Genomic DNA, 25,184 nt, shown 5'->3' with positions numbered 1-25,184 from the left:
TCAACCCAACAGCATGTATCAATTTTGAGAAATCGCAAAAAAACTGAAGACGCGTTTTGCTCACTGGAGCGTGAAAGCATGGTCAGTCATGCATAAAATTAGCATTTTATAGCTAGCTGAGAACTTCTGCACATTTGAGGTGAATTTCAAGTTTGTAGGTCCAATTTGAAAAAAAAATAATAAAAATAAATAATAATAACTAGAGCTGCGTGCAGCTTTAACAGGCTTCCCGCGTAAAAAAAACTGAAGACGCGTTTTGCTCACTGGAGCGTGAAAGCGTGGTCAGTCATGCATAAAATTTGCAATTTATGAAGGGGGACTTATTATCTGCATGTGATGTAAATTTCAAGTCTCTAAGTAGTGTCGTTCTCGAGAAGAAGATGAAAATGTAAAATCCTATATTGCTCACTGGAGCGTATCGCCAAGGTCACTCATGCGTATCCTTGACATATCGTATCCGGAACATGTCCATTAATCATTGTTATGAATTTCAACCCAATAGCATGTATCAATTTTGAGAAATCGCAAAAAAACTGAAGACGCGTTTTGCTCACTGGAGCGTGAAAGCGTGGTAAGTCATGCATAAAATTTGCAATTTATGATGGGGGACTCATTATCTGCATGTGATGTAAATTTCAAGTCTCTAAGTAGTGTCGTTCTCGAGAAGAAGATGAAAATGTAAAATCCTATATTGCTCACTGGAGCGTATCGCCGAGGTCACTCATGCGTATCCTTGACATATCGTATCCGGAACATGTCCATTAATCATTGTTATGAATTTCAACCCAATACCATGTATCAATTTTGAGAAATCGCAAAAAAACCGAAGACGCGTTTTGCTCAATGGAGCGTGAAAGCGTGGTCACTCATGCATAAAATTTGCATTTTATTGCTAGCTGAGAACTTCTGCACATTTGAGGTGAATTTCAAGTTTGTAGGACCAATTTGAAAAAAAATAATAAAAATAAATAAATAAATAAATAAATAATAATAATAATAATAATAATAAAACACAGGAATACAATAGGTTCCCTGCTGACAAGCAGCGGGAAGCCTAATAAAACACAGGAATACAATAGGTTTCCTGCTGACAAGCAGCGGGAAGCCTAAATATTAGATTATCTGTAGATTTAACAGCGACGCTGCGTCAAAATGATATTCTCATTGAAGAGAGGCTACGTCTCGTCACGCACAACTTTACGTATATTACGCAAATGCAACAAAACGTGACGATATCCGCAATAACGTTACGTCGAGATGTTATTATTTAAATGTCCGCAGGAAGTAATTAATTAACCCGATGCTACGCATTCAAAATTCGCACTACGCCTTGACTTTGACTGCCCGCTCAAGCCCCATTAAGTTGTGGTTACGTGAACGCAATATGAACAAGATTGTGATTTTTTTAGCAAATAACGGAACATTAAAGGCCATGAAAAATGTATGTACATAAAAGACGGCTTGCTAAAATTTTCAAATTGAATATTGCACTTTATTGTGCCCGGAACAATGAAGAACATAAAAATATTATGCAGATAAAAGACACATTCTAAATCCAATATTGCACTTTGTTGTACCAGTTATACCAATGGTTGTAGGTTTCGTTACCTATACATAGGTACTCATTACAGTATTTGCACTTATATACTGTCTCGCATCGTTTCAGCAACGCTTTGTCTTTAGCAGCTGGATTGGTTTTTTGGCAATAATGTAAATTTTGCTGCATACGACGCATCTATTATTAGAACTGGCGTTTTGCGGTTGGCGACGCATATGATCTTGTTGGAATAAGAGTTGCTCTTTCTGCATTATTAGTTCTCTCAGATATTGATTCATCCACTTGCTTCGCCTAACATTCGTACAATCAGATATTTTGATCTGCAGAGCAGGCAAGTACTTATTTTGGTTGATATTTGAACAAATACTGATGGGCGAATAAAACATTTTCCACGTGAAATTTTATATGACGATATTAACTTTCCTTCACTTCGCTATTACTGAACGCATTACTCGACGTCGGACTTCAATCCATACAGGGTTAATATCATATCGAATCTCGGCGACCGATGTCCCACTGAGAACGTCGTCGTGACAGTTATCTTGCGCATTTTGCCACGCAATACGTTTCGAACGTACTTATCAACATCTTCATGACGTTAGTCACGTGATCGACTTTTGCGTAGCTGCGTAATCAGTGCGTCATGGCCGCTTATCGAAGTTGTTCACCCGACACAATGATACACAATTGAATATTTAAATATAAAATTGGTTATATGGCAGCCACAATAGTAATTCGAATATCAACGAAAAGCTTATAAAAAACTCTTTATGAACATCAATTATTGGCAGTATATTTTGTACCAAAATAACCAAATTTCAAGCCAAAACTCACGTACATGCAGAAAAATCACTGTTAGATTAGGGTCAATTTTATTAAATTTGACAAAATGTATTTCAAAATGGAAAATACATTCTGAATGCACGATAAAATTTCCTTTCGATTGAAATGTCACACAACGTGCTACCTATAATTTATAAAAAGTTATAAGCGTGCCAAATAGCCAGTATTTAGACTTATTTTATTGTTCTACCGATACGGCGCCGCGAACCTTCAGGGTGAGCGAGTAACTTCGCTCAGAGCCGTCAGAGTTCAAAGAGTTAATAAACAACTATCTCTTAATACTACAAGCGTTAACTCGTATTATTGTTATTTATTAAGATATTATTATCAATTATTGGTATTTATCAAGTGCAGCTTTATTTAACTAATATAGCATGATACCTTACCGGTACTATAGTGGTTCTCATCATCCTATTTGTATATTTCTAGTGCATTTTGTTGTCTCATGCGCTTTTGTACTGGATCTATCCTATGATTAATAGCTTAGCATTTACCAGAAAAATGCTTATCTTTTACTGCTTTTTTGCCCATTTTCATGTTTACATCTGCCTCCACCTTCGGTAGAGACCTACGATTTTATATTTAAAAATCACACAAATTCTGAGTGCTACTGAATTCACTTATACTTTCCGGCGGTCTCTACCCTCCCATGTCGTACTTCGGTACGGCGTCAAAATATAACACTATTTTCGCATCGATTGGAATAACTAACTCGACTTTATCTTTCTGTTTGTTATTCAATAACCAACTGCTGTTACCATGGCTACCTCGACCAGTGGTGTCGGGAGTCACATTCTCATATTAACTAGAGTGACACCGTGATATCGGTCACTTAAATGTGTAAAAAGGCCGTCTCGACTTTATTATTTTATTTATTATTCACGACTTTTGCTAGTATCCTGTTTGACTTTTTTCTCACTATGATTTGATTTTTAGACTCACTCCCCCAGGGTGACGCTGCTCGATAACCTCTTCTGGTTTATCGCGCCTCCCTTCACACTGAAAGTATTGTTTTATATGTGATTCGTAATTATTTTTGTCTATTGTGTACTTTTGGTATGTGATAAAATAAACTACGTTCGTGCATGCCTTTGTAATTGAGATGATTGTGTAAAACACTTTCCACATTGTTTACAAACATAAGGTTTCTCTCCAGTATGAGTTCGTTCATGCTCATGTAAAATAGATAATCGTGAAAAACTCTTTCCACACTGTTTACAAACATAAGGTTTCTCTCCAGTATGAATTCTCTCATGTTCAGATAAAGTGGATGAACGTGAGAACACCTTTCCACATTGTGTACAAACATAAGGTTTATCTCCAGTGTGAGTTCGCTCATGCTCTTGTAAATGAGATAATCGTGAAAAACATTTTCCACAGTGTTCACAAATATAGGGTTTCTCTCCAGTGTGAGTTCGCTCATGCATGAATAAACCAGATGAATGGGAAAAAGACTTTCCACAAAATTGACAAATATAAGGTTTTTCTCCAGTGTGAGTTCGCTCATGCTCTTGTGATTGAGATAATCGTAAAAAACATTTTCCACATCGTTCGCAAATATAGGTTTCTCTCCAGTATGAACCTTTATATGCCTGTCTGATTTCTGCTTCGATTTGAAGCTCTTCCCACATTGTTGGCAACTATATGTTTTATCCTACTGTGGCTTTGCAAGTTTGACTTCGGTCCAATGTTGGTATTAACAAGTGACTGGGTTTGTGATTTCTCGTCCAGTTCAGTGGTTGTGTTGGTTTGCTCACGATTAGTTTCATTAGCAAAACCACTTCCTCTACATTTTTTAGCTCCACTATGTGAAGAAGTTTTACCTGTAATATATTCTACACAAATCTCTGCAGAGTTGGTATGTTGACTAGTTCCAGCAATATTGTTAGCAGGGATGGCCATTTCCGAATACTAAACTATTCCGAATACATTCTAAAATAATGTTTTCGAATCTGGAATTCCGAATACATTCTAAAATCGAAAATAACACATTTTTGTTTTAGTTGATTAAAACCCAGTAAATTAGGAAATAAGCTTCAATAGAAATATCAGAATAAAGCCACAAACCAACAGTATATGTACACAAAGTTTATAGCTATCAATAAAAAATAATAGCAACTTGTGACACAGTCAGTTTATTAAAATTATTCATTTGTACAAATGACCATATGAAAAGATAGCCAAGAAGTTGACTGACGCTTTCTATCAGTGGTACCATGATATTACGATAATAGTCAAGTCTATTGACAAAAATACTACTTGTATTCAGATAATTGTGTATATTTTCTGAGAGTAATAGAATTTATTTGCAATACAGGCAACAACAATTAAAAATCTATTATGCCTTTAAAAATTCTAATATTTAAGCCTAGAGTATTCTACTACCTACCAGTATATTTGTATATTAATTTATGTGAAACATATTGTTATTATGTGTAACATATTGTTGTGTTTGGAATTAGAAATAAATTAGTAGAGAATAGATGACCACCACTGCCTGCCGCGCAGCCAGGATTTTCGAAATCGGAAATTCCCATTGCCGTCTGTAACGCGCTCGTTATAAGAGCCGTCTTTTCAGCGTATAATGATCATTCCGTTACGTAAATTATTCAATCCATGACAACTACGAGATTCTAAAATATCTTTATATATTAATTTAATGTGTCCAAGGTAACTCGCGGTTGCTTCTTCTTACGTCAAAAAAAAACATTACTATTCGGTCCACGGCGATCTGTGACCTAAAATTACGAGATAAACTGCCTGATGTATTTAATTTTAATACGTGTTTTTGCAATCTTGCCAACTCGTTATCGCCGTAAGAAAAATCTCAAATAATTATATAAAATCCTGTTAAGTGTAGAGTATAATTCATTTCATACAATGAATATACATATAAAGTTTAGCAGTAAATTAAAAATTCATATTCATCGCCTCGATTATGCCACCTGTTAAAAGAGTCGACTTTTACAACAAATAATATAACAACGAATATATATTTTTCTGTTGTGCAAAGTGATGAATTCGTGACCGACACGGGCATATTTAAAATGTCTTGCTTTATTAATTTAATTGTCTTCAATTTAACCTGGGGTTGCGTGGACAAAACAAAATCCTCACCAGTCTTATTATATACCATTGCAATCCGCGGTCATAAAAATCAAAACGCGAGGTAAACTGCCCGATTAAATATTGTTTTGATCCGTATTTTGCGAATTCGGCAAATATTTAGATATACTTGTTAACAGTGACTTCGCTCGATCGAAATGCTGCCACTCTGATTATTTTTAGATAAAACCGTTCGAAAAATCCATAAATATGCTGTAATATCTCAGAGTAAAATTTATTTCATCACAATAAAATTGATTGAATATACTTTAGATTAATTATATTATATACATCCTCCTAACCCGGGAAAAAGTCGCGTTTCAAACCTTGTATCGTGTTAACACGAAAATATTCGACGGCAATTTGAGGTAATGGATAATCAGGCAAATCCCGCCCTCAATTAGTGACGATATGTTTCTAAACGCCGACCAAACATAATGTGTGCCAGAGGCACACGAAATTTTGCAATTTTCACTGCCTAGAAAAGCGTTTTTTAAATTTTTGCGGGCCTCAAAAAAACTTATATTGTTTACGGTTTTATTTTCAGTATTTTAAATTGCCGCTTTTCAATCAAAAAGTTGCGTTGTCTTTAGAAACTCGCCGCCGATGAACGTATTTACCAGATTCACAATTCGTGCGCCTACAAAAATAAAATAAATGTTATCGTTATCGTGGAACAAATTTGTGGAAAATTTTCGTTTTAGAGAAAATAACATAATCGTAAAGGCGTTTACGGGCCTAAATAACACGTTACGCTGATGAGTGATGAAAACAATCATGCGCAAGTTTTTATCGAGAATGTTTTCATTCAACGGAAACGTCTTGAAAGCGGCGTCGAAAATGTGTGACGTCACACAAATATCCGATATTCTTATGAACGTGAATTCGGATATTCGAATGACGAGATATTCGAATACATTCGAATACTTAATTCGAATTGGCCATCCCTGATTGTTAGTCGCATATTCATTTAATTCTTCAGTGCAATAAGAATTTTTATCATTGTCAATGTGCAAAAACATATGCTTTCCCAAACTGGGTCCTGATGAAAAGTTTTCATCACAGTCAAGGCAGGGGAATACATCTTTGGTGGATTCTATGATTTCTGTAAAATTTTCCATAATTAATGACATCTTAAAATAATAGTCAATTTTAGTATTATTTAGAATACCGGTATATAAAAAATAGAATTTATTTATTTTCAATAAACTTATATTTTTCATGCAAACTTTGATCGTCGGCTTGCTTCAAATTGAGAAGCTAGTTTTATGTGGCCCACAGTCTATGTTTAAAATGGGAAAATTCATATAAGTGATTCACAAATGTTTTAGCTTGCTTGATCGTCCGCGCGTTTTACTAATCCGTATACTTTGACGGGCAGTATTTCGTCACTGAGAATTCGTAGTGACATAATTTTTGGATGGCCTAGTCAGATGGAAGTTAGAAATGACATATGCGAGAATGGTTATGTCACGCCAACTAGAAATACTTGGCGGCGTTTAGTGAACTAGCCCCAAAAATGACAATGCATAAGACGGTCATTTAGAAAACTGCTAAAACTTTCCACACGCATTCCACAATTTGAAACAGTGGGTATAACATAAATGTTCTGGCGTTATGATTGTACACGCCAGAACATTCATGTTGTATCCACTGGGCACCGTACCCAAACTTAAGAAATCAAATCTTTATGTTAATTCCTGAAACCTAGTTGGGACATAGATAAAAGCTGCATCATCTACCTGAGCTAGTGTTCCTGCAATTGCCTTCAACTTAATGAAGGTTGAACCGAGATTCTTGTTGTTAAATCTGCCTCAGTACCGATACCGTACGAAAATGCGGATTCACATTAGTATTTCCACTTTCATCAAACTTTAAAAATGATATTATATAACAATTAAACGGTCAGAATCTAAAGTTGACGGTACTGGTACCGGTACCGTATGCATTAGACTTTACTTGTCAGCCCCTGTCCCGTTATTCACACTTTCAGTATGCATATTCACGTTGCAGTATCCAGTTTTAAGCCTCTGGCCCAGCAAGTCTATACCGGTACCGGTACTGTAATCTGTGACTGGCCCACTCAGAAAACCCATTGCCCACCACGGGTATATATCAATGCTAGGATGATTGGAAAGCTTCTTTCATATTTCCTGAATCTAAAACATCATCGAAATACCTTACTACGCAAAGAGCAATCGATTGCCTCGCTTATATTATTTTATTTTTTTAAAGGTCCACGTTGTGGATTCATAACAGTTTTGTAAAAATAAATAAATGATGAAAAAATAATAATCATAGAACATAGTTACATATAATAAACAAATATATTCGTAAACATTATCCAGCAATTCCTATTATTCCATTGTTGATTCCAGATAAAGTTTCCCATGTTTATCAGTAAATATTCATTAATTTATATGTTTTTAAATTATAGCAGAAAAATAAAAATTTATACAATTAGTCATAGATTCTTACAAATTATGTCTAGTTCTTTTTGGACACGTAGTGGACATAACGATCGTTTCAATATTATGTTGTTGTTGTTGTTCTTTGACACGTTTTTAAAAAGTCGCCTTTCTCTTCGAATACTGGACCAATTGCTTTGAAATTTTCAGTGGTTAAAGATTAATTATTTCGCTAGAAGGCTATTACTTTTGTTTATTCTTAAATTTTATATGCATCCTATGAGATATGATATTTCATACAAAATTTCGCGGTATTTATTTTTACTCATGGGAACACTGTTTTACACTTATTTCAAGCGGTTTCGCGATCGATTGTCTTGCTCAGTACTACAGCTACTGTAGGTCGGTACTGGTAAGTTGCCATACAGGTACCGTAACGCAGTGAAATTGACTTATTCCTTCCGCCGTATTACTAATGCTGCAATGCAAGTTTTATAGCCTACCGGTATCGTATGCGGAACGGAATATCAGACCTACAGGTTCGGTACCGGTACTGGTAGCTCAGTACGTAAGTACGATACTGGTACTGGTGCCGGTACCGGTGTCTTACCACAATGAAATTACCGTAACTTATTCTTTCACGGTCCTACCAGTGCAGTAATGCAAGCGTTGTAGCACTTGTAGCCTACTATATTTGTTTATTTTGATGAGAGTCTACTGGAAACAACATAAAATTTGAAAGGGAAGAATTGTTCTGTGATCAATTATCAGTCCTAAAGTGTAAACAACATAAAATTTGCAAGGGAACAACTGTTCTGTGATCAATTACCGTATATGGCCTACAGTGTACAGGTAAGATGCTGCCTGACTGCTAACTGGTGCCGGTACCGGTGTCTTACCACAATGAAATTACCGTAACTTATTCTTTCACGGTCCTACCAGTGCAGTAATGCAAGCGTTGTAGCACTTGTAGCCTACTATATTTGTTTATTTTGATGAGAGTCTACTGGAAACAACATAAAATTTGAAAGGGAAGAATTGTTCTGTGATCAATTATCTGTCCTAAAGTGTAAACAACATAAAATTTGCAAGGGAACAACTGTTCTGTGATCAATTACCGTATATGGCCTACAGTGTACAGGTAAGATGCTGCCTGACTGCTAACTCAGTACCGCTTGACACGTTTTTAAAAAGTCGCTTTTCTCTTCGAATACTGGACCAATTGCTTTGAAATTTTTAGTGGTTAAAGATAAAATGACGTCATCAAAATTATGTGACTCTACGTGTCCATATATTTGAGCATAGCTCTCTTGTATAAAACTAGGATTGTGTTTTTTTTTTTTTTTTTTTTTCATTTCTACGGATCAGGACGACAAGTCTGGAATCCAGACCGAATGCCTTCATACCCAGATTATGCCGACGGAAGTTTTATGGATCAAATCTCTCTGCCATAGAGATCACCATTTTATGTACCACATAAAGAGGTAGACTTCCTTTCATCACATCCGCTATTTGTGAGATGGTATAATCGAATTTTGTTGAGTTTAATGCCATCAACTGGGCGTTTTAATACAAGTGATTTTTGAAGGCCGAAATAAATGTCCCAGAGTAAGAATTTGATTTTGTGGGTCCGAATTTTTACTCACTGCTATTTTTTCTTTTTTCCAACTAACTTAACTTCCAAGGAAGTTGAGAAAGAGGAATCGGATGATGTGGTGTCGTCACGGTATCTTTTATTGTCCAATTTTGGTTGAGTTGAGTCCGGAGTCTTTGGATTTGATTTATTGTATTCAAGGTTGGCTGGGGCTGAGGATATTTCGTCCGGTGTGCTGTCGAAAACGGAAGTTGTTGATAAGTCACAAGGGTCGATGTTGCGTAGCATTACCTTCACGTAGGCATTTCCTTTTGATGTAGGGTGGAAAGGTGTGTTGCCTATCGTTGAAGTCTGCTTCAACCTCGATGACTGCCGGGTTGGTTTTTGTTGTAGTTGATTAGGTGGAGTCGACAGAGGGCTCAAGACGTTTCCTGGATCTTCGCACTCCGACCAGTTATTAATCTCCTTTAGGTCATTAGAACCGGTGGAAGAGGAAAACTCGTGTAAATCCGAGACCAAATCATTTTCCGGTATCCTATTGTCAAGCATGCTGTTAGTTGTGGTGCCGTTCGAGGTATTTCCCATAGTAATTTCAGGTAGTGAGACATCTTGGTCGATCGTGGATGGTATATCCGGTGTGTTTTGAGCAGTCGATGAAGGTTGTACGTCGTCTTGATCATTTTGTTTGTGTAATTCCGAAATCTTTGTTGATGTCATTGCAGGTTGTGTGACACTATTGTTGTTCACACGTTGTATACTCAAATGAGGTGGGTTTGCCGTCCAATCTTCTACGTCGTGGAATTGTCCATGTAGGTAGAGAAAGAGATGGAAAGTCTTTCTTTTTTGATGGGCAGTCTTTTTGAATATGACCCACGACATTGCAGTAACGGCGAACGGCTTCACTCTCGCACTCGGTGTAGTTGTGTCCAGCCTGCAAGCATCGTCCGCATGTTGGTACGTATAACTCTCGGGGTAGGTAGGTTTTACATCTGTTCCCACCAATTACCACATAATCGGGTAAACGGTCCCTTTTAAAATTTTGAATAAAAAAGGTAGTATGACCATTATAGATAGACGTACCTTTATAACAGTTTTTGAATGCATTCCTCACGCTTCCACATCCAAGTTCTTCAATTTTTGATACTGCCTCGTTGTATGATGTTTCCCCTGGTATCCACCGAATAGATATTCGAGTTGGGGCCTCGGTTGGCAGTGCGACTGTGATGTTACCTTCTGCTGTTCGGATTTGGCCGTTCGTTACTTTCAAAAATTGTTCGCGGCAGCTCGAGTTGGGATCTTCCGTAGCAGCGAAGGTGCAAATCCATTGCCCCTTTCGACCTTCGAAGAGTCCCGTTATGTTGTCGACAAACTTTCGGGTGGACGAGTCGTTCTTCAAGATGTCGAGAAGGCGAGGAAAGTCCAGATCTTGAGTGGTCGTCAGGAAGAGTGTACGCGGTCTTGTTGTTGCGACGGAAGTTTCTTCTTTCTCTGGAGTCTTCGAGGCGGCTTCGGCGTAACATTTAGAGGAGGTTTATTTTTGTCAACCAAAAAAGCGAGCATTGCGATATATACAAACAACATACCCAAAGTTTTTCAATATAGACTGGGGGGAATGATACCGTTATCAGAGTCAGCTTCACTCGTATTCACTATTTTTGGTAGGTTAGGGCTAACTGCTGTAGAGTTGTCTGAAATTCTACAAAATATTTTCAGGTTCTAGCACATAATAAATCCGGCAGGATATTCGAACCTGAGAACCTACGCAGGTTAATCGGAGGTGCGTTGGCGAGCGTACTTCTAACGCTTAGCAAAATGCGCCACACCGCCGAGCCAAGATAGGATATACATATTTATCCCGGGGAGGGAAAAGTCAAAAAGACGACTTAACCGTAGCGCAAATCCTGGCCTCTCGTCCGTCGTAATTATCCCCCGCGAGATTCGAACCCACGCAGGGTAATCAGAGATGCGGTGGCGAGCGTATTCCTATCTGTAGTTTGGTTATCCCTGGTTAGCACAATGCGCCTCACCGCCGAGGTAAATATAGGTACTTTTTGTTACGCATTTTTCGATCGGACCAAATCTTGCAAACTATTGTATAGTCGGCTGTTGTTGATCTACAATTTGTCGGTATCATTTTACGCCATATTAGCCGGTTTTCATTTCCAAGCAATTGCAAATTTTCGGCTTGCAAATTATGCTCGCGTGCATTTTCGCGGAGCGCTATCACCCTCTGACGTGCACCTGTCATGGAATCCAGTCTGGGGAGAGGGAAGTCCATAACATAGCTTTACCGGTATCATATGGCGAACCATGGCCTCTCGTCCGGTTACCAGTCCATGCCGAGTATGGGAGTCGTTAGCCAATTATTCTAAATGCATGGATCTGATGGTGGAGGATCAATCAATCAATCAATCGTTTATTTTGTCATCACAAAAAAACACGTTCAAACATAAAGTGACATAATGAATAAATTACAGTACTAATCATGTTTTTGCGTGACCGGAGTCGCGAGGGACCTAAGAAGGTCTTCAAGCAGCGACACCTACAGCGCTACAGGTTAGAATAAATATAATTAAATGAGGGATAAAATGAATAAATCCTAGGAATAAGTCACAACTGATACAATTACAGCGACATTTGAAATGTATGCGATTAGAGGAAACCATAATAGACGGCGGCAAAGAGTCCAGCAAGCTTCTCACACATAATTATGTACAGTACAGGATTCAAACCCACGCAAGGTACCGCAATTAAAGGTGCGTGGCAAGCGCATTCCTAACGCTTAGCACGATTCGATGAATATTATTCATATCCTATGGAAAAACTACAAGCAACCTAGAAGGCGAAACAGTAATAATCATAATAGATTTTAAAATACCTAATACAGGCCCGCCGACCACATGCGGCCCGTCGCTCCATTATGTGGCCCGCGTCGGATTCTGAGAGTAATCGAAAATCCCATTTGATATTGTTTTTATTCATAAAATTAACCGGAAATTCTTTTAACATATTGTTACATCACTAATATCACTCACTAGTGTTGTGTCACTTTTTTCGTCATGAAGAGTTTGAAATCTCACACTAAATGTAGATATAGAAAGACTTTTGCAGGTTTGGTGGCTTTTACATGTTTTTAGCTTTACAAATACTGATCAATGTGTTCGTACCATAAGTGTTTGCTTTGTATTGCAGTATTAACCTATTCTTCGCACTATTGTGTGGTATAGAGCCTCCCTATGTTTCATTTCCTGAATATGTTATGAAATGAATTTATTTGCAATCATAATGTATATTTTGCAGCATAGTTGCAGCAACATTAAGGAGATTTTAACGACCATTTGTAAATGCACTCTGCTTTGCAGCTATACATTTTCCTGTTATGAATGATTTCTGAATCCTTAAAAAGATATGTTTGTGTCCCTAAACTCTCTCTACCGAGTTGTTCATGTATAATGCAAAAATAATCCAGAGCCAACAAACTTGGACCACCCTGACCTAATACTTCCTAGCTAGTAAGATTTATCAAATAATATTAAAGTTTATTTTATTGTAAAATCAAGCTGATAACTGCACAGTATGCGATGGAATGTTTTATTAATAATATACAGTGATTGAGAATATTGCTAATTAAAAATAGATTTGAATTAAGAAAAAATACTACAGTACTTTGAAGACTGGGAAAAATCAAGTCAATTTATGATTAAAAAGTAGAGGCAGTAAGCATAAATGAACAACACAGGCAAAAAATTGAAGATATGATTGCTATTGCATAATGTAAACAAATATAAGTAGAAAGAAAATCAAAGTTAATTATTATCAGAATTGCTGTGCTGGAACTATAGATGTTTACGTGAAGAAATTGGAAAAGCAAAATTATTGGTTACGAAAAAATTTGTATATTGAGAATAATATATCGCAATCAAAATCATTTAGGTTAAAACGGCTCACGATCAGTTATTCTTTGACAGGTAGATTATAGCATTATTTGGCTTTTGCATATTAAATCACTAATAGAACAAAGCAAAATCAACACAAAAAATATATAATTTTAAGAATGATTTAAAAGTAGGTAAATGTTTTGAATATCCAATTAACATACAACAAGAGGATAAAACAATTTGACTGAGCAGCATTAGATAAAAATATGGGTGCTTCCGTAGTATTCGTACCAGGGCATTTTCCCTTATGATAATTTCTTTACTTAATCCCTGCATTGTACGAAAACAGCGATTTGTAGTTACGATCACTGAGTGAAACGTCACATCTTAAGATAACACATAGGAACATTCTCTGGCACATTGATTCTGACATTTGCATATTTAAATTATTAATAGAATATACTAACCAAAAAGGCATAATTATATGAAATGGTATTGAAATTAAATTCTCTGTTGAATACGATAAACACGAAAAATATAAAATTTTAAAATAATTGTTATGACTATGATTGGCAACGATATTTAAACACCAGAATTATAAAACACGTTCGATCGGGCACCGTAGATAAAAAATTAATTAAAGTAGTGAGCAATGACCCTGAGCGCCGAAAATGGGTTGGCAATGCTGAACTAGGAATGGCCAAATATCCTAGTGATCGAAAAACATAAATAAAGATAAATTAAAGAGAACATTTTTCGTTTGTTATCATAGCCAATAAACCCTGTATGCGTTTCAATTTGGAGACATAAGCGGAATAATAAGTCTTAGTCATCCCACATTCAGTAGCTCCCCTTTTACAGCAGAGCACACTCATGATCATCTCCCCATTTCATAGCCCTATCACCTTTTTATACATACATCGGCTCTAAATCAGAGTAGTATTTTTATTTGTTTACTCAGATATATTTTTTTGGGTGTTTTCTCATTTTTTGTGCATTGGCTGAGGTGCAGGCATGGGGGTTTGAATCTGAGATCTCTGGCCTGCAGTGTATTTGGCATTAAAGTGCATTAATAGCATATATGGGAAGTATTACGGCGTTTGGCAGCATCTATTTTGATTGAATAAAGATAAGACACGATTTCAACACAAGGTAATTTCTGGTAAAAATAATGCTATTTCCAGTAATTATTTAATTTTTCGGCCATTAAAGCTCTACATGTCATTTAGTATTTAAGCATGTCCTCTGGTTGGCAAGGTCTTTTTATTGAAATTTCTTTGCCTTCAGCGCAATTAGAAGTGTCCTCACATGATTCATATCAGGATATCCGTTACTGAAACAGAAAATTTGAAATGAATTAGTTTGCTTATTATTTGGTTCGTAAGTTGGTGCATTGTGCCAAGCACTAGAAAGTTAGAAACGCACTCGTCTTCTGATTACACTGCACAGGATGGAATCCTGTAATTATCTGTAAAATTTGAAATGAATTAGTTTGCTTATTATTTGGCTCGTAAGTTGGTGCATTGTGCCAAGCACTAGAAAGTTAGAAACGCACTCGTCTTCTGATTACACTGCACAGGATGGAATCCTGTAATTATCTGTAAGAGAATTATCAAGACTCCTTGATCTTAGGAATACGCTCGCCACCGTACCTCTAATTACTCTTCGTGGGTTCGCAGGTTCGAATCCCATGCAGGGATGGTTATGTGCGAGAGGATTGCTGGACTCCTCGTCGTCGTTGGGTGGTTCACGTAACCGCTGGTCGGTTACGGCTTCCTCCACCACCAAGTCCACGCTTCCGAAAACAAACAATATGACTAATCCCATACCAGACTTGGAATGGCAACCGGACGAGAGACCGTGGTTCGCCATGTGGATAAGCCGTATTGTCGGCTTTCCTCTCCCCCGGGATAAATATGTAAATCCTTAGAGTGGTTCAGTTCATGTACCGCTAACAGCTGGTCAGTTACAACATGCTACCCATCAAATCCATGCATCTGACACAGGTAACTGATTCAAATTTCTCATACCACCCATGGTATTGTAACTGTTTTTTAAGTGATACCCCAAATTGAATTATGTCGGATATATAAGTTTGGGGTCTACCTCTGTATTATTCCTCCCTCGTGGACATCACACATTTCCATACATTTATTTGATTGTAATAAACACGTTACTTGTTGCACCTGGGTAGGCTACATAATTTTATGGTAGTAGGCCTCATGATAAAGTAGCATCCAATTTTTACTGTAACCACAAATATTATTATATCACCAAGATGGCACCTCTCCAATATGTGCTTTGGACCTCACTGTGGGAACGTGTGTGGCCTGTAGGAGTCATATTTTTAAGGAGGTGTTAGTTGGAATTCTGCATATTCATCCTGAGGGAGAGGAAAGTCGATAAGACAGCTAAATCATATTATGGTGAACCACAGGGTCTCGTCGGGTCAGTTCAGTATATTTCAAGTATTGGATTAGTTAGCCATTTTTCAGATGCATGGACTCGATGGTGGAGGAAGCCATAACCTGCTAGCAGTTTTGTGAACCACCCTACAGCGATGAGGAGTCCAGCAATCCTCTCGCACATAATTGTCCCTTACAGCCATGGTTCTCAAAGGGGGTGTCGCGAGGCCTAAGTGAGTAGTTTCAATTTCGCTAGGGCGTCGCGAAACTGTGGAATTGTACCTGCTGTACAGAGACAAAGTCTCGTTTGAATCACACTTGAGAACTGAAGATGACAATATATTAATTATTGTAACAATCAATCTTATCTATTTGTGACCTCACTAACATCACGGGTCATTCAATGCTGTTCTAATTATGACATCACAAACACCGAGTCGGTCAGCTCGAGCCATGCATATCATTCATTTCTAATCCTTTCATGAACATGGGCATATCGAGCAATGTTGAGCGACGCTCAGCACTTGGTCTACGCGTTGATTCGAACGACTCAATATTGACACCACGGCAGTTCTCTTCAGGTATAATTTTAATGAAAGTCATTGCAAAGCAAGTCTTTTATTAAAAGGTATCACGACGTTTTGCACGGGGAGTCGCAACTTGATCATATTTTGGGAGGGTGTCGCAATACCAAGAAGTTTGAGAACCACTGCCTTACAGGTTTCGAAACCTGCGATTCCCACGCAGGTTGATCAGAGACGTGGTGGCAACTGTATTTCTAATATGTGCCAAACTGCTGAGCCTTGTTTATTATATAATATCACTTACTTCTTGGAACCTCCAGTCTTGTTTGTTTTGTGAGGGAATTCGTCATTCCATATGATTTGCCCTCGACCAAGACTAATTTCCAGAATCTTGAAGAGTATTCCTGCATTGAATGCCCGCTCAAGCAAACTGCGAATTTCTTGTTTATCATCAATCCCCGGCAAATATTCCGTAAATTTTTGTCCTTCATAGGAAACCCCCTAAAATATATATTTCATAGCTTGAGATGATGATATTAAGGATAGGATTTACATTTTACATATACATTTACAGGATTTACATATCCCAGGAAGAGGAAAGCAGATAAGATGGCTTAACCATATGGCGAACCACGGCCTCTCGTCCGGTTACCATTCCATGTCGGGTATGGGATTAGTTAGTTATTTTTTTTGTTTGTTTTTGTTTTCGGAAGCATGGACTTAATAAATAAAATATTAATCAACCATTTTTATATATAACCAGGCTCGTCTATTTGTATAGAGTAAAAATATTCTTGAAATTTCAAGTCAACTGCGGCTCAGGTGAATAAGAGTTATAGTCACCCAATATATGGTTACTATGTGAAGTTGGGTATGAATAGTTTAGCCAGCTGCACTTTCTTGGTATATATCAGGAGTATGCAATATTTTTTGTCGATGGGCCATATAACCTACTTTAGACACCTAGCTGGGCCACACAAAAAATTCAGCGGAAAAGGCAAGAGAGGAGAATGTGGCTATCGCTTAGCCTTACAGTAATAAAAGCACCTGGCAAAAGATTTAACGCAGCGACGAGAGCAATAAATATAACATTATGTATTTTCCCATGTGCAGAGCTTTTCAAACATGGACTGTCATATTAGGATTTTATGCTTGATGGGAAAAATGAGTTTGACAAGCGCCACACTAAATTGCTTTGTGGCCCGCTGGCTGCCTGGTATTTCCAAACAAATAGTTTGTGTAAAAAAACGTGTGGATATGAGAATATTTATCCAGATACCAAAGCTTGTACCTGATTGGCAAGAAAGTCTGGAAGAAAATTTTTTTTTTTGATTCACCTTTACATTTCCAGGAGGAAACAGGTAGGTGATCACAATAGTACCACATTCGGAATGTCCTGGTAATGATTTCAGCAAGAATCCCACAGAAAAACTCCCCTCGGAAGGTTGTTGGTTGATAATTCTAAGACCAGGAGTAGTTGTTCTTTGAGGCTGAGAAATTCCACCCCCTAAATCAAAAATAAAACTCAGTAAAATAATGATAAGAAAAAGCTTAAAAGTCAACCATTTTATGCAGAAGGATTCCATACAAGGTGATCAGAATAATAAAACAACTCATAAATATCATAATTGCTTATACGAAAATTTATTTAACACTTGAACTTCTGTTTGTGTAAAAATTACCCAGAAGTTCAGTAATCTAGGAAGATTTGCACGCAAGTTATGTTATGTTTAAAATATGTTCTGAATGACCTGAGTCCTGTTTTTGTGGGGTGGCCCTGTATTTGGTTTAGAAATCGATGAAATCCAAGATATAGTGCAGAAAACTTACTTTTCAAATCCAAATTGCCTCTCCTTGGTCCTTTGGCAGTTGCTTGCGATTTCAAGCCCTGGCTTGATAACTTGGATCGATTCGAAGATGATTGGCTTGAAGTTTCCGTGTCTGTAGTTTGATCATGCTGCTTGGTAGGAGCCCTTGACATTACTTCGTCCATTAGTTTATCTTTGCACTTCTCAGAAGATCTGACCAATCGATCATATCGTACTGTTGTTTTCAGGAACTCTACTGGAAATTTTTCAAGGTCAATATGCTCAAATAGATCCTGGAAATCTGTCTCTCTTTTTTGAATGTCATATTTGACCCATTTGATGACCGCATGCCATTTTACTTTCTCAGAATTGCATTTTGTATTGGATGATCCCAGAAGCTTCATAACATCATTTTTGCTGATATGGCAGAACTCATTTTTCTCAACTATCTCCTCAAAATGAGACTCCAAAAATCCAATTAAAATAGCGACTGTTGACGGATCATTGACTTGGTAACTTTCAGCTAGATTTTTCAGAATAAAGCAGTTGTCAATGTCGAGATTGTTTTCAAGATTATTGACATCCAAAAATAAGTCATGGATTATTGTATTCCTTGAAGTTTCGTTCATTTTCACAAGTGGATCCTCTAGCACTGTTCCCAGAATGAATTTGAATGGGAATTTTCCTGTGTCAACTATGAAATTAGAAATATCGGCATCACCGTTTCCTTTTGCCCAAGTTTTGACAGCTTGCCATACTGTTTGGTAAGACTCATTTTTCAAGAAACGCAAGAGATCCGATCTTTTAATGGATGGAAACATCTGTGAAGGAATCACAGACTTGAAATCGGTGACAGCAACTTGTTCTGCCAACTCTTTTACATCTTGGCGATTGTAAGTTTCAGCCAATATCATAACAGAAAGACAATTCATTGGGGAAATATGTGATTGAAGATACTGAAAGCAATATTTCATCAAATCTAACATTTGTAAAAAATGGGATGCTTGCAGGATATGTTGAATGTTCTCCATTCTCAAATCTGCCTTTCCTTTATACATGAACTCTATGCATTGTGCGATCCCATCCTGATCGACATCCTTCATATTAACGTGGCCATCATTAACTTCTTTCATGTTACTTGAAAACATGGCTTCAAAGTATTCTGAAGAGGCTGCCAACACAGCTCGATGAACACGAAATGATTTTCCACCAACCTCAACGGCGAAATCACAAAGAAACCCATTTTGTTGAAAGCGATCGAATGATGTCATAAGACGATCTGACTGTGTGGCCTTTACCAGCTCTGCTGATTTAGGAATCATTTTCTAACTCAACAAAACCTCCGGATAGATAACCTCACTCAAATAGAGGTGGATTAAGCTAAAATCAGGTACGGTACCGTATGACTGTGAAAGTAATTTACAGTTCTTTAGTGGCTGCTCAGCTAATCCAGGTTTATGCCAGACGCCACGAGGCATGTCACAAAAACTTCGTGGCACTATGCCGGGTATGGGATTAGTGAGCCAGTTATTTGTTTCAGATACGGTTCGTACGGAAATGAACTTGATGCGAAAAAATACTAGCATAAAATAAAAACATAAAAATGGAGTTCCACGGTGAAAGGAGATTTGAAAAACCGATCAGAGGTCATAAAGGCATCTTTGTATTTTATACAGTAAAGCAGCACACTATCCAAATTCCAAGAATTCCCCTCCATTTGGCTAAATAAAACAAACTCTATGTGTCTCACGAACGAGGGGCGTCTGGCACCACGTCAGATGAGTAATATCGCGCCATGCTTGTCTCAATAATAATCTAAATTAATCGTGGCCGTCACATGATCAAAATTGTTGTTTTTTGCTAAAAACTCTCGAACGCTACAATAAAAAAAATTTTCCTTCAGTAAATCGGATTATTTTTTCCCTAGGAATTCAATGATGACGTTACTAGATTGCACTTTTTTGCGAAACTTCATTATACTGTATTATTACCGATATTGAGGGACAACAATGTCCAGACAACTCCCAAAGAAGGGGTGTCTGATCATCTGTAAAATGGGTTTCTCTGTAACGGGACAATGTCACCCGATTTGTATAGTGTGCCGTACTGTTATACGGCAATATTTTTCATTATACCACATTGCCTGCCATAATATTATAACAGTGTTGTCAATATATATATCGTTTGTGCGAGAAAAATGACCTCGGTTAGGGCCTGTTCACATTCACACTGACGCACAGGTTTGCGTAACATAATCCAACGGAGTTGCGTTGGGGGTGTTCATACTTATATAGATAGTTTTATTTCCAAACTCACCAATTTGACAACACAAACAAATGAAAAATGGAGAATTCCGGAGAGTGAGCAAAACCTTTAAAAAAGTTTAAAACAAGATGAGTATCATGTGCCCGCTCACCAACACGCATTCACAAAAAACATAAACTTTGTTAAACACGGCTTGGGCCAGAAATAAGCATACAAACATGCGCGAATGTAATAACTTTTGGGCTGTTGTTCACTTTTAAAATACTCAAGCTAATAAGGACCAATTCAATGACAACGTGTGTAGGTGTAATGTAATGTGATAAGGTGACGAGAAGGGTCAAAAACAATGAAAACTACATTGATTTGGCATTGGTGACAATGTGATACAGTGAATGATAGCCTACATATAAACAAATCAAAACAATGCTGGTGCTAATGAAGCCAATGTTCTTAAAAACAGTGAACACACAAAACAAAAAATAGAATTGATAGGATGGAATGCATGTCTATGGTATGTGTATCACAACATTGCTTTTCCTACGAAAATATGGAATAAAAAAACCTCGTTGTCGTAAAATGGTGATGCCGTAGTTCAATCTCATCGCAAAAACAACAGTGACAAAAAAATTGTTACTAAAAAAACAAGCTCGGTAAATAGATTGAATGTTTCATTATAGTCTATGCACCATCATGGATTGGTGGCACGGATTATTTTGTCATTTTCGATTAGTTCAATTTGAAATCATTGTATCCGTTCCAATGCTTCTTACATTAATATCAAATTTCCACGAACGACTACCATTCCAACAGTTGCAGTGGTCCCGTCTTATCTGTGCTCTGTTCAATCACCCACAACTGGATTCATTTAAGGTTCGAAACCTCGCCAAACACCCGTAACAGATCGTACACTATTTAACTTCAAATTCAATCTTTTATCCATAAACTTCCTCAATTCCGGTGGATGGGCCATGTTTATGTTGATATGACGCGATTCGAATCAGACAGTAAATACCGAAACACAGAGCACGTGGCATTCTCAGTCAAAACCAGCGCGTTACGGTTCACTTGTTACGTAACAATGGCGGGAAAATTTCGTGTTGTCATCTGCGAACTATCGCAAACCTAGTAAATGAACCTTTCTCCGAGCATCGACTTCCTTGTTTACTTCGTGACGTTGGCCAATCAACAAATTGCAAAAAGTGACGTAACAATGCTCCCTTTTCGCATCCGCTCAGACACCTTTCTCACTCAGACAGATTTTCAAGCGTGGTCGTAAACATTACAACGTTTTCGCATGTTTGAACTCTATTCGTTAGTTTTCAGTTGTGTTTTGGAAACTCAAATGTAAATCAGATAATTCAATCACCCTGTCTTCCTAGGAGTTTTAATTTAATTGCAGTAATAAAAATTAATGTAGAAATAGCTGTGATAGACTAAGCTAAAATTCTTTAACGGTACTTTTAGAAAACAGATTGTTGTATGCGATGAATCATAATGATGGTTTGAAACACATACCCCATTTCACAGGCGCCAACTCGCAAAAGCACTCTTAAAATAGCCCCGAAAATTTTGCAAGGATAAAGTATAGGAAGAATATTTCGGGGGTCAAAGGTCGCGGAAATTTCCATTAGGCAGAACGGATTTTTTTAAAGGATCTAGATTTCATATCTCTGTTGAAAATTTTGTTGTTATTGTTATTATTTGTCTCCATCAACACGTTTTAAAGAAATCGCTTTTCTCTTCGAATACTGAACCAACTGCTTTGAGATTTTCAGTGGTTAAAGATAAAGAATTTCTTCAGAAGGCTATTACTTTTTTTTTCGCTATGACGTCATCAAAATTATGTGACTCCACGTGTCCATATATTTATATATTTGAGCATAGCTCTCTTGTTATACTGCTATGATTATAAAGGTATTGTTATAAATGTACCAATACTTAATCAATCCATTTGGTATAATAGACAGTTACAATATAGTAGTAAACCTCTTTATATTTCAACCTGGTAAGAACATGGTATGACTAAATTGAAGCATTTAGTTTCTCACAATGTGTATTATACTTATTTTAAGCTACTTGATAAATATTACATGCAGTATGATGTTATTGATTATAGAACTCACTACAAAATCATAGGTAGTATTCCTGAGAAAAAGAATGAGATTGTTCAATCATACGTTGAATTTTGTGATTTTGATTTCAGTGAATTTCTTTCTACCACCACTGAATATTATTCATGCAAAAATGCCTATAAAATGATAATGAAAATTTTTGTTCCCCCAAACAAATACAAATCCTTTTGACAAGAATCTTTTAATATTTGACAAGAATCTTTTAATATGGAGTCGAGACACGACGCGGTGCGGGATGGACGTGTTGGCGGCTCTGAAATGGAACCGAAGATAACAACTTGGTTGCCGGTATTGAACCTGGAAACAAATGGAATAGAAAAGTAAGAAACTGTTAACATCCTAAATGATGGACAACGAAAGAATAGGATTTGAATAATGAAGACTGCCTGAAGGCTCGTTGTCATTTCAATTTTACGTACTTGCATCACAAAAATACTAAGGAAGATAAATGACAGAGTGACCAGGCACAGCACTAAGTCGGATTTTATTTATGATGAAGAATTCCATATAAACCATTATAATTCATTTATTACTTTTGCTGACACTGTTTTCACCTAATACACTATTTGGCAATTGTTTACGATTACGTCAATCAAATTATTTGTTCGCTCTAAGGGTCTCACGAAAAACAAATTTGAAACGATACATAGGCACAACCTAATCATGTCCGTTCGATGTAAACAGTTTGGAATCTACCACACCTTTGTTTCTTACATAAGTTAGACGACGCCCGAACGATATACGTTCGTGTTTTGGTTTTGTAATATGTTTGTGTGCGTGAAATGGGTGAACAGGCACATGCATTTCTGCGTGTTTTAAACCTTACTTAAGGTTTTGCCTGTTGTCCTGATTTTCCCCATTACTCTGTGTGTTCATTCTTATGTTTTGTGTTCATTGTTAGTTTCGTGTATTTTTTTAGGGGAGATCGAAATAAACTTATACTTATTCCTAGTGTACAGTGAAATAAATATTTTACAAAATCATATTCATCAAATATCGAGACAAAACTGAGATATCTTCAAATGAAACTGTTTTATATGGATTTGGACTAGTAGAAACAAACCTGTGTAAATTACATATTGAAACCCTTTTGCATTTATTTTATTATTGTGAAGTAACCAGTAAATTTTGGTCTGAGATAGACCAATGGATTATTTTCAAGACAGAAAACTCAGATTTTGACCTTTCCATCAAACAATGTTTTATGGGCTTTGATAACATTCTTGATATACATTTTATTAATTGTACGCTTCTTTATATATAGATGCCGAATCCAGAAACATAAAGCAATTTTCGACGTTTCCCATAAATTTATCTGTGACAATGAGAAATATATGTCACAAAAAAAATGATAAAATTCTTATACACAAAAGAAAATGGCATTTATTTATATAAACTTGGATTATTTGATTTTTGCTGTAAACTGTCTAATGTGTTTTTTTTTCTTATATCATTGGTGCATTTATTATTCTTATATGCTATATAATATATATATATATATAGAATGTGAGATTTTTTCGTACCATAATGGGATCAAAACTACAATATGCCATTGCAAACAATAGTGCTGAATAATTGTTCAATGCAATATTATTTTATTTTATAAAAATCTAATAAAAAGACTAGTTAAAATAATATATGTATAAAATCGTGTGGTATGACATTGTTATTGTTGACTTATAGATATGATGAAATGGTTTATGGAATTTATTAATATTGGGTACTCCCGAAGTATGCGAACCAAGATGGCGGACATCGGAACGTAACATGGGTAACAGGTTAGAGTTAGGCGATAATTTTTTTCCAATTTTCCTCATTTTAGGCCTATTATCAGTTCGAAGACTAGCCAAGAGCTTCACGTAGTATTTATACCTAAAATTATGGCCTAACCCTAACCTAGTACACATATTACATTCCGATGTCCGCCATCTTGGTTCGCATACTTCGGGAGCCCCTAATATTGTTTATTGCAATAATGTTCTATGATTTATAAAAATGCATGTCCTATAGAGTGATCTGAAATGACATGTTATTTATTGTTTTTTATTTTGATCGATATTGTTTTTTGCAATATTGCTTCTATTTTATAAAAATCCAATGAAAAGTTACGCAGAACGGAAAAATGGACGTTGGACACTTGATAGAGTTGGTGAGGGAGAAGGATTGTTTTGTGGGCGGTTGGGGCGATGGATTACAGGAACAAGATTTTGAAGGAAAAAGCGTAGATAGAGGTTGGCGAGGGAATGCGAATGGGGGGTAAGCGTATATTGCATTCCGGAGATACAGTTATTTTGAGTCAAATATAACCTGAAATAACATTGCCGGTATTGTTGTTTCAACAGAGAAAGAATGCAAGACAAGGTGGAAGTCTTCGAAAGATAGGTACATGAGAGAAAAAAGACAGGGGGCGTTTGAGAGTAGGGGGTGGGTGTAAAAAAAGATGGGAGTTCATGAGTAGTTTAGAGTTTTTGAACTCGTACAGCGAAAACAGGAGGTGGGGAAAACTTATTTACTCTGCCTATACCGTATTTCATTACTACAAAAGCCCTATTTTAATTTCTACAAAAATTGACTAAAACTTCGTAAAATATACACTCCGCCAAGAATACTGTTATGTCAATAAAATGACACTTTCATAGCAACAAAACTCTTTATTTGAAACGA

The 25,184-nt window shown here is 36.8% G+C and overlaps 2 protein-coding genes across 2 annotated transcripts; both read right to left on the bottom strand.

The window, feature by feature from the left end:
- Window positions 1-3,474: 3,474 nt before the first annotated feature.
- Window positions 3,475-4,287, bottom strand: LOC144422825 (uncharacterized). Its single transcript, XM_078112681.1, has one exon. The coding sequence runs from the start codon at window positions 4,030-4,032 to the stop codon at window positions 3,475-3,477; it is 558 nt and encodes a 185-aa protein (XP_077968807.1). The 5' UTR covers window positions 4,033-4,287.
- An 8,504-nt stretch (window positions 4,288-12,791) lies between these two features.
- LOC120330282 (uncharacterized) lies at window positions 12,792-21,668 on the bottom strand. Its single transcript, XM_039397170.2, has 4 exons — window positions 18,146-21,668; window positions 17,653-17,822; window positions 16,620-16,816; window positions 12,792-14,719 (listed from the first exon to the last, which is right to left on the bottom strand). The coding sequence occupies exons 1-4, from the start codon at window positions 19,443-19,445 to the stop codon at window positions 14,650-14,652; spliced, it is 1,737 nt and encodes a 578-aa protein (XP_039253104.2). The 5' UTR covers window positions 19,446-21,668; the 3' UTR covers window positions 12,792-14,649.
- Between the last annotated feature and the right edge of the window lie 3,516 nt (window positions 21,669-25,184).

Source organism: Styela clava, chromosome 5 (assembly GCF_964204865.1).
Source record: "Styela clava chromosome 5, kaStyClav1.hap1.2, whole genome shotgun sequence".
Taxonomy (NCBI): domain Eukaryota; kingdom Metazoa; phylum Chordata; class Ascidiacea; order Stolidobranchia; family Styelidae; genus Styela; species Styela clava.
This window is presented reverse-complemented; position numbering and strand designations above follow the sequence as displayed.

What these genes read in the sequence shown, in the direction of transcription:
- LOC144422825 (XM_078112681.1), bottom strand. Translation starts at nt 4,032, where the DNA reads ATGTGGGAAGAGCTTCAAATCGAAGCAGAAATCAGACAGGCATATAAA.
- LOC120330282 (XM_039397170.2), bottom strand. Translation starts at nt 19,445, where the DNA reads ATGATTCCTAAATCAGCAGAGCTGGTAAAGGCCACACAGTCAGATCGT. An exon ending in AGGCAATTTGGATTTGAAAA is followed by an intron (nt 17,823 to 18,145) that starts GTAAGTTTTCTG and finishes TTTTTGATTTAG; the next exon opens with GGGGTGGAATTTCTCAGCCT. An exon ending in TTCCTCCTGGAAATGTAAAG is followed by an intron (nt 16,817 to 17,652) that starts GTGAATCAAAAA and finishes TATATATTTTAG; the next exon opens with GGGGTTTCCTATGAAGGACA.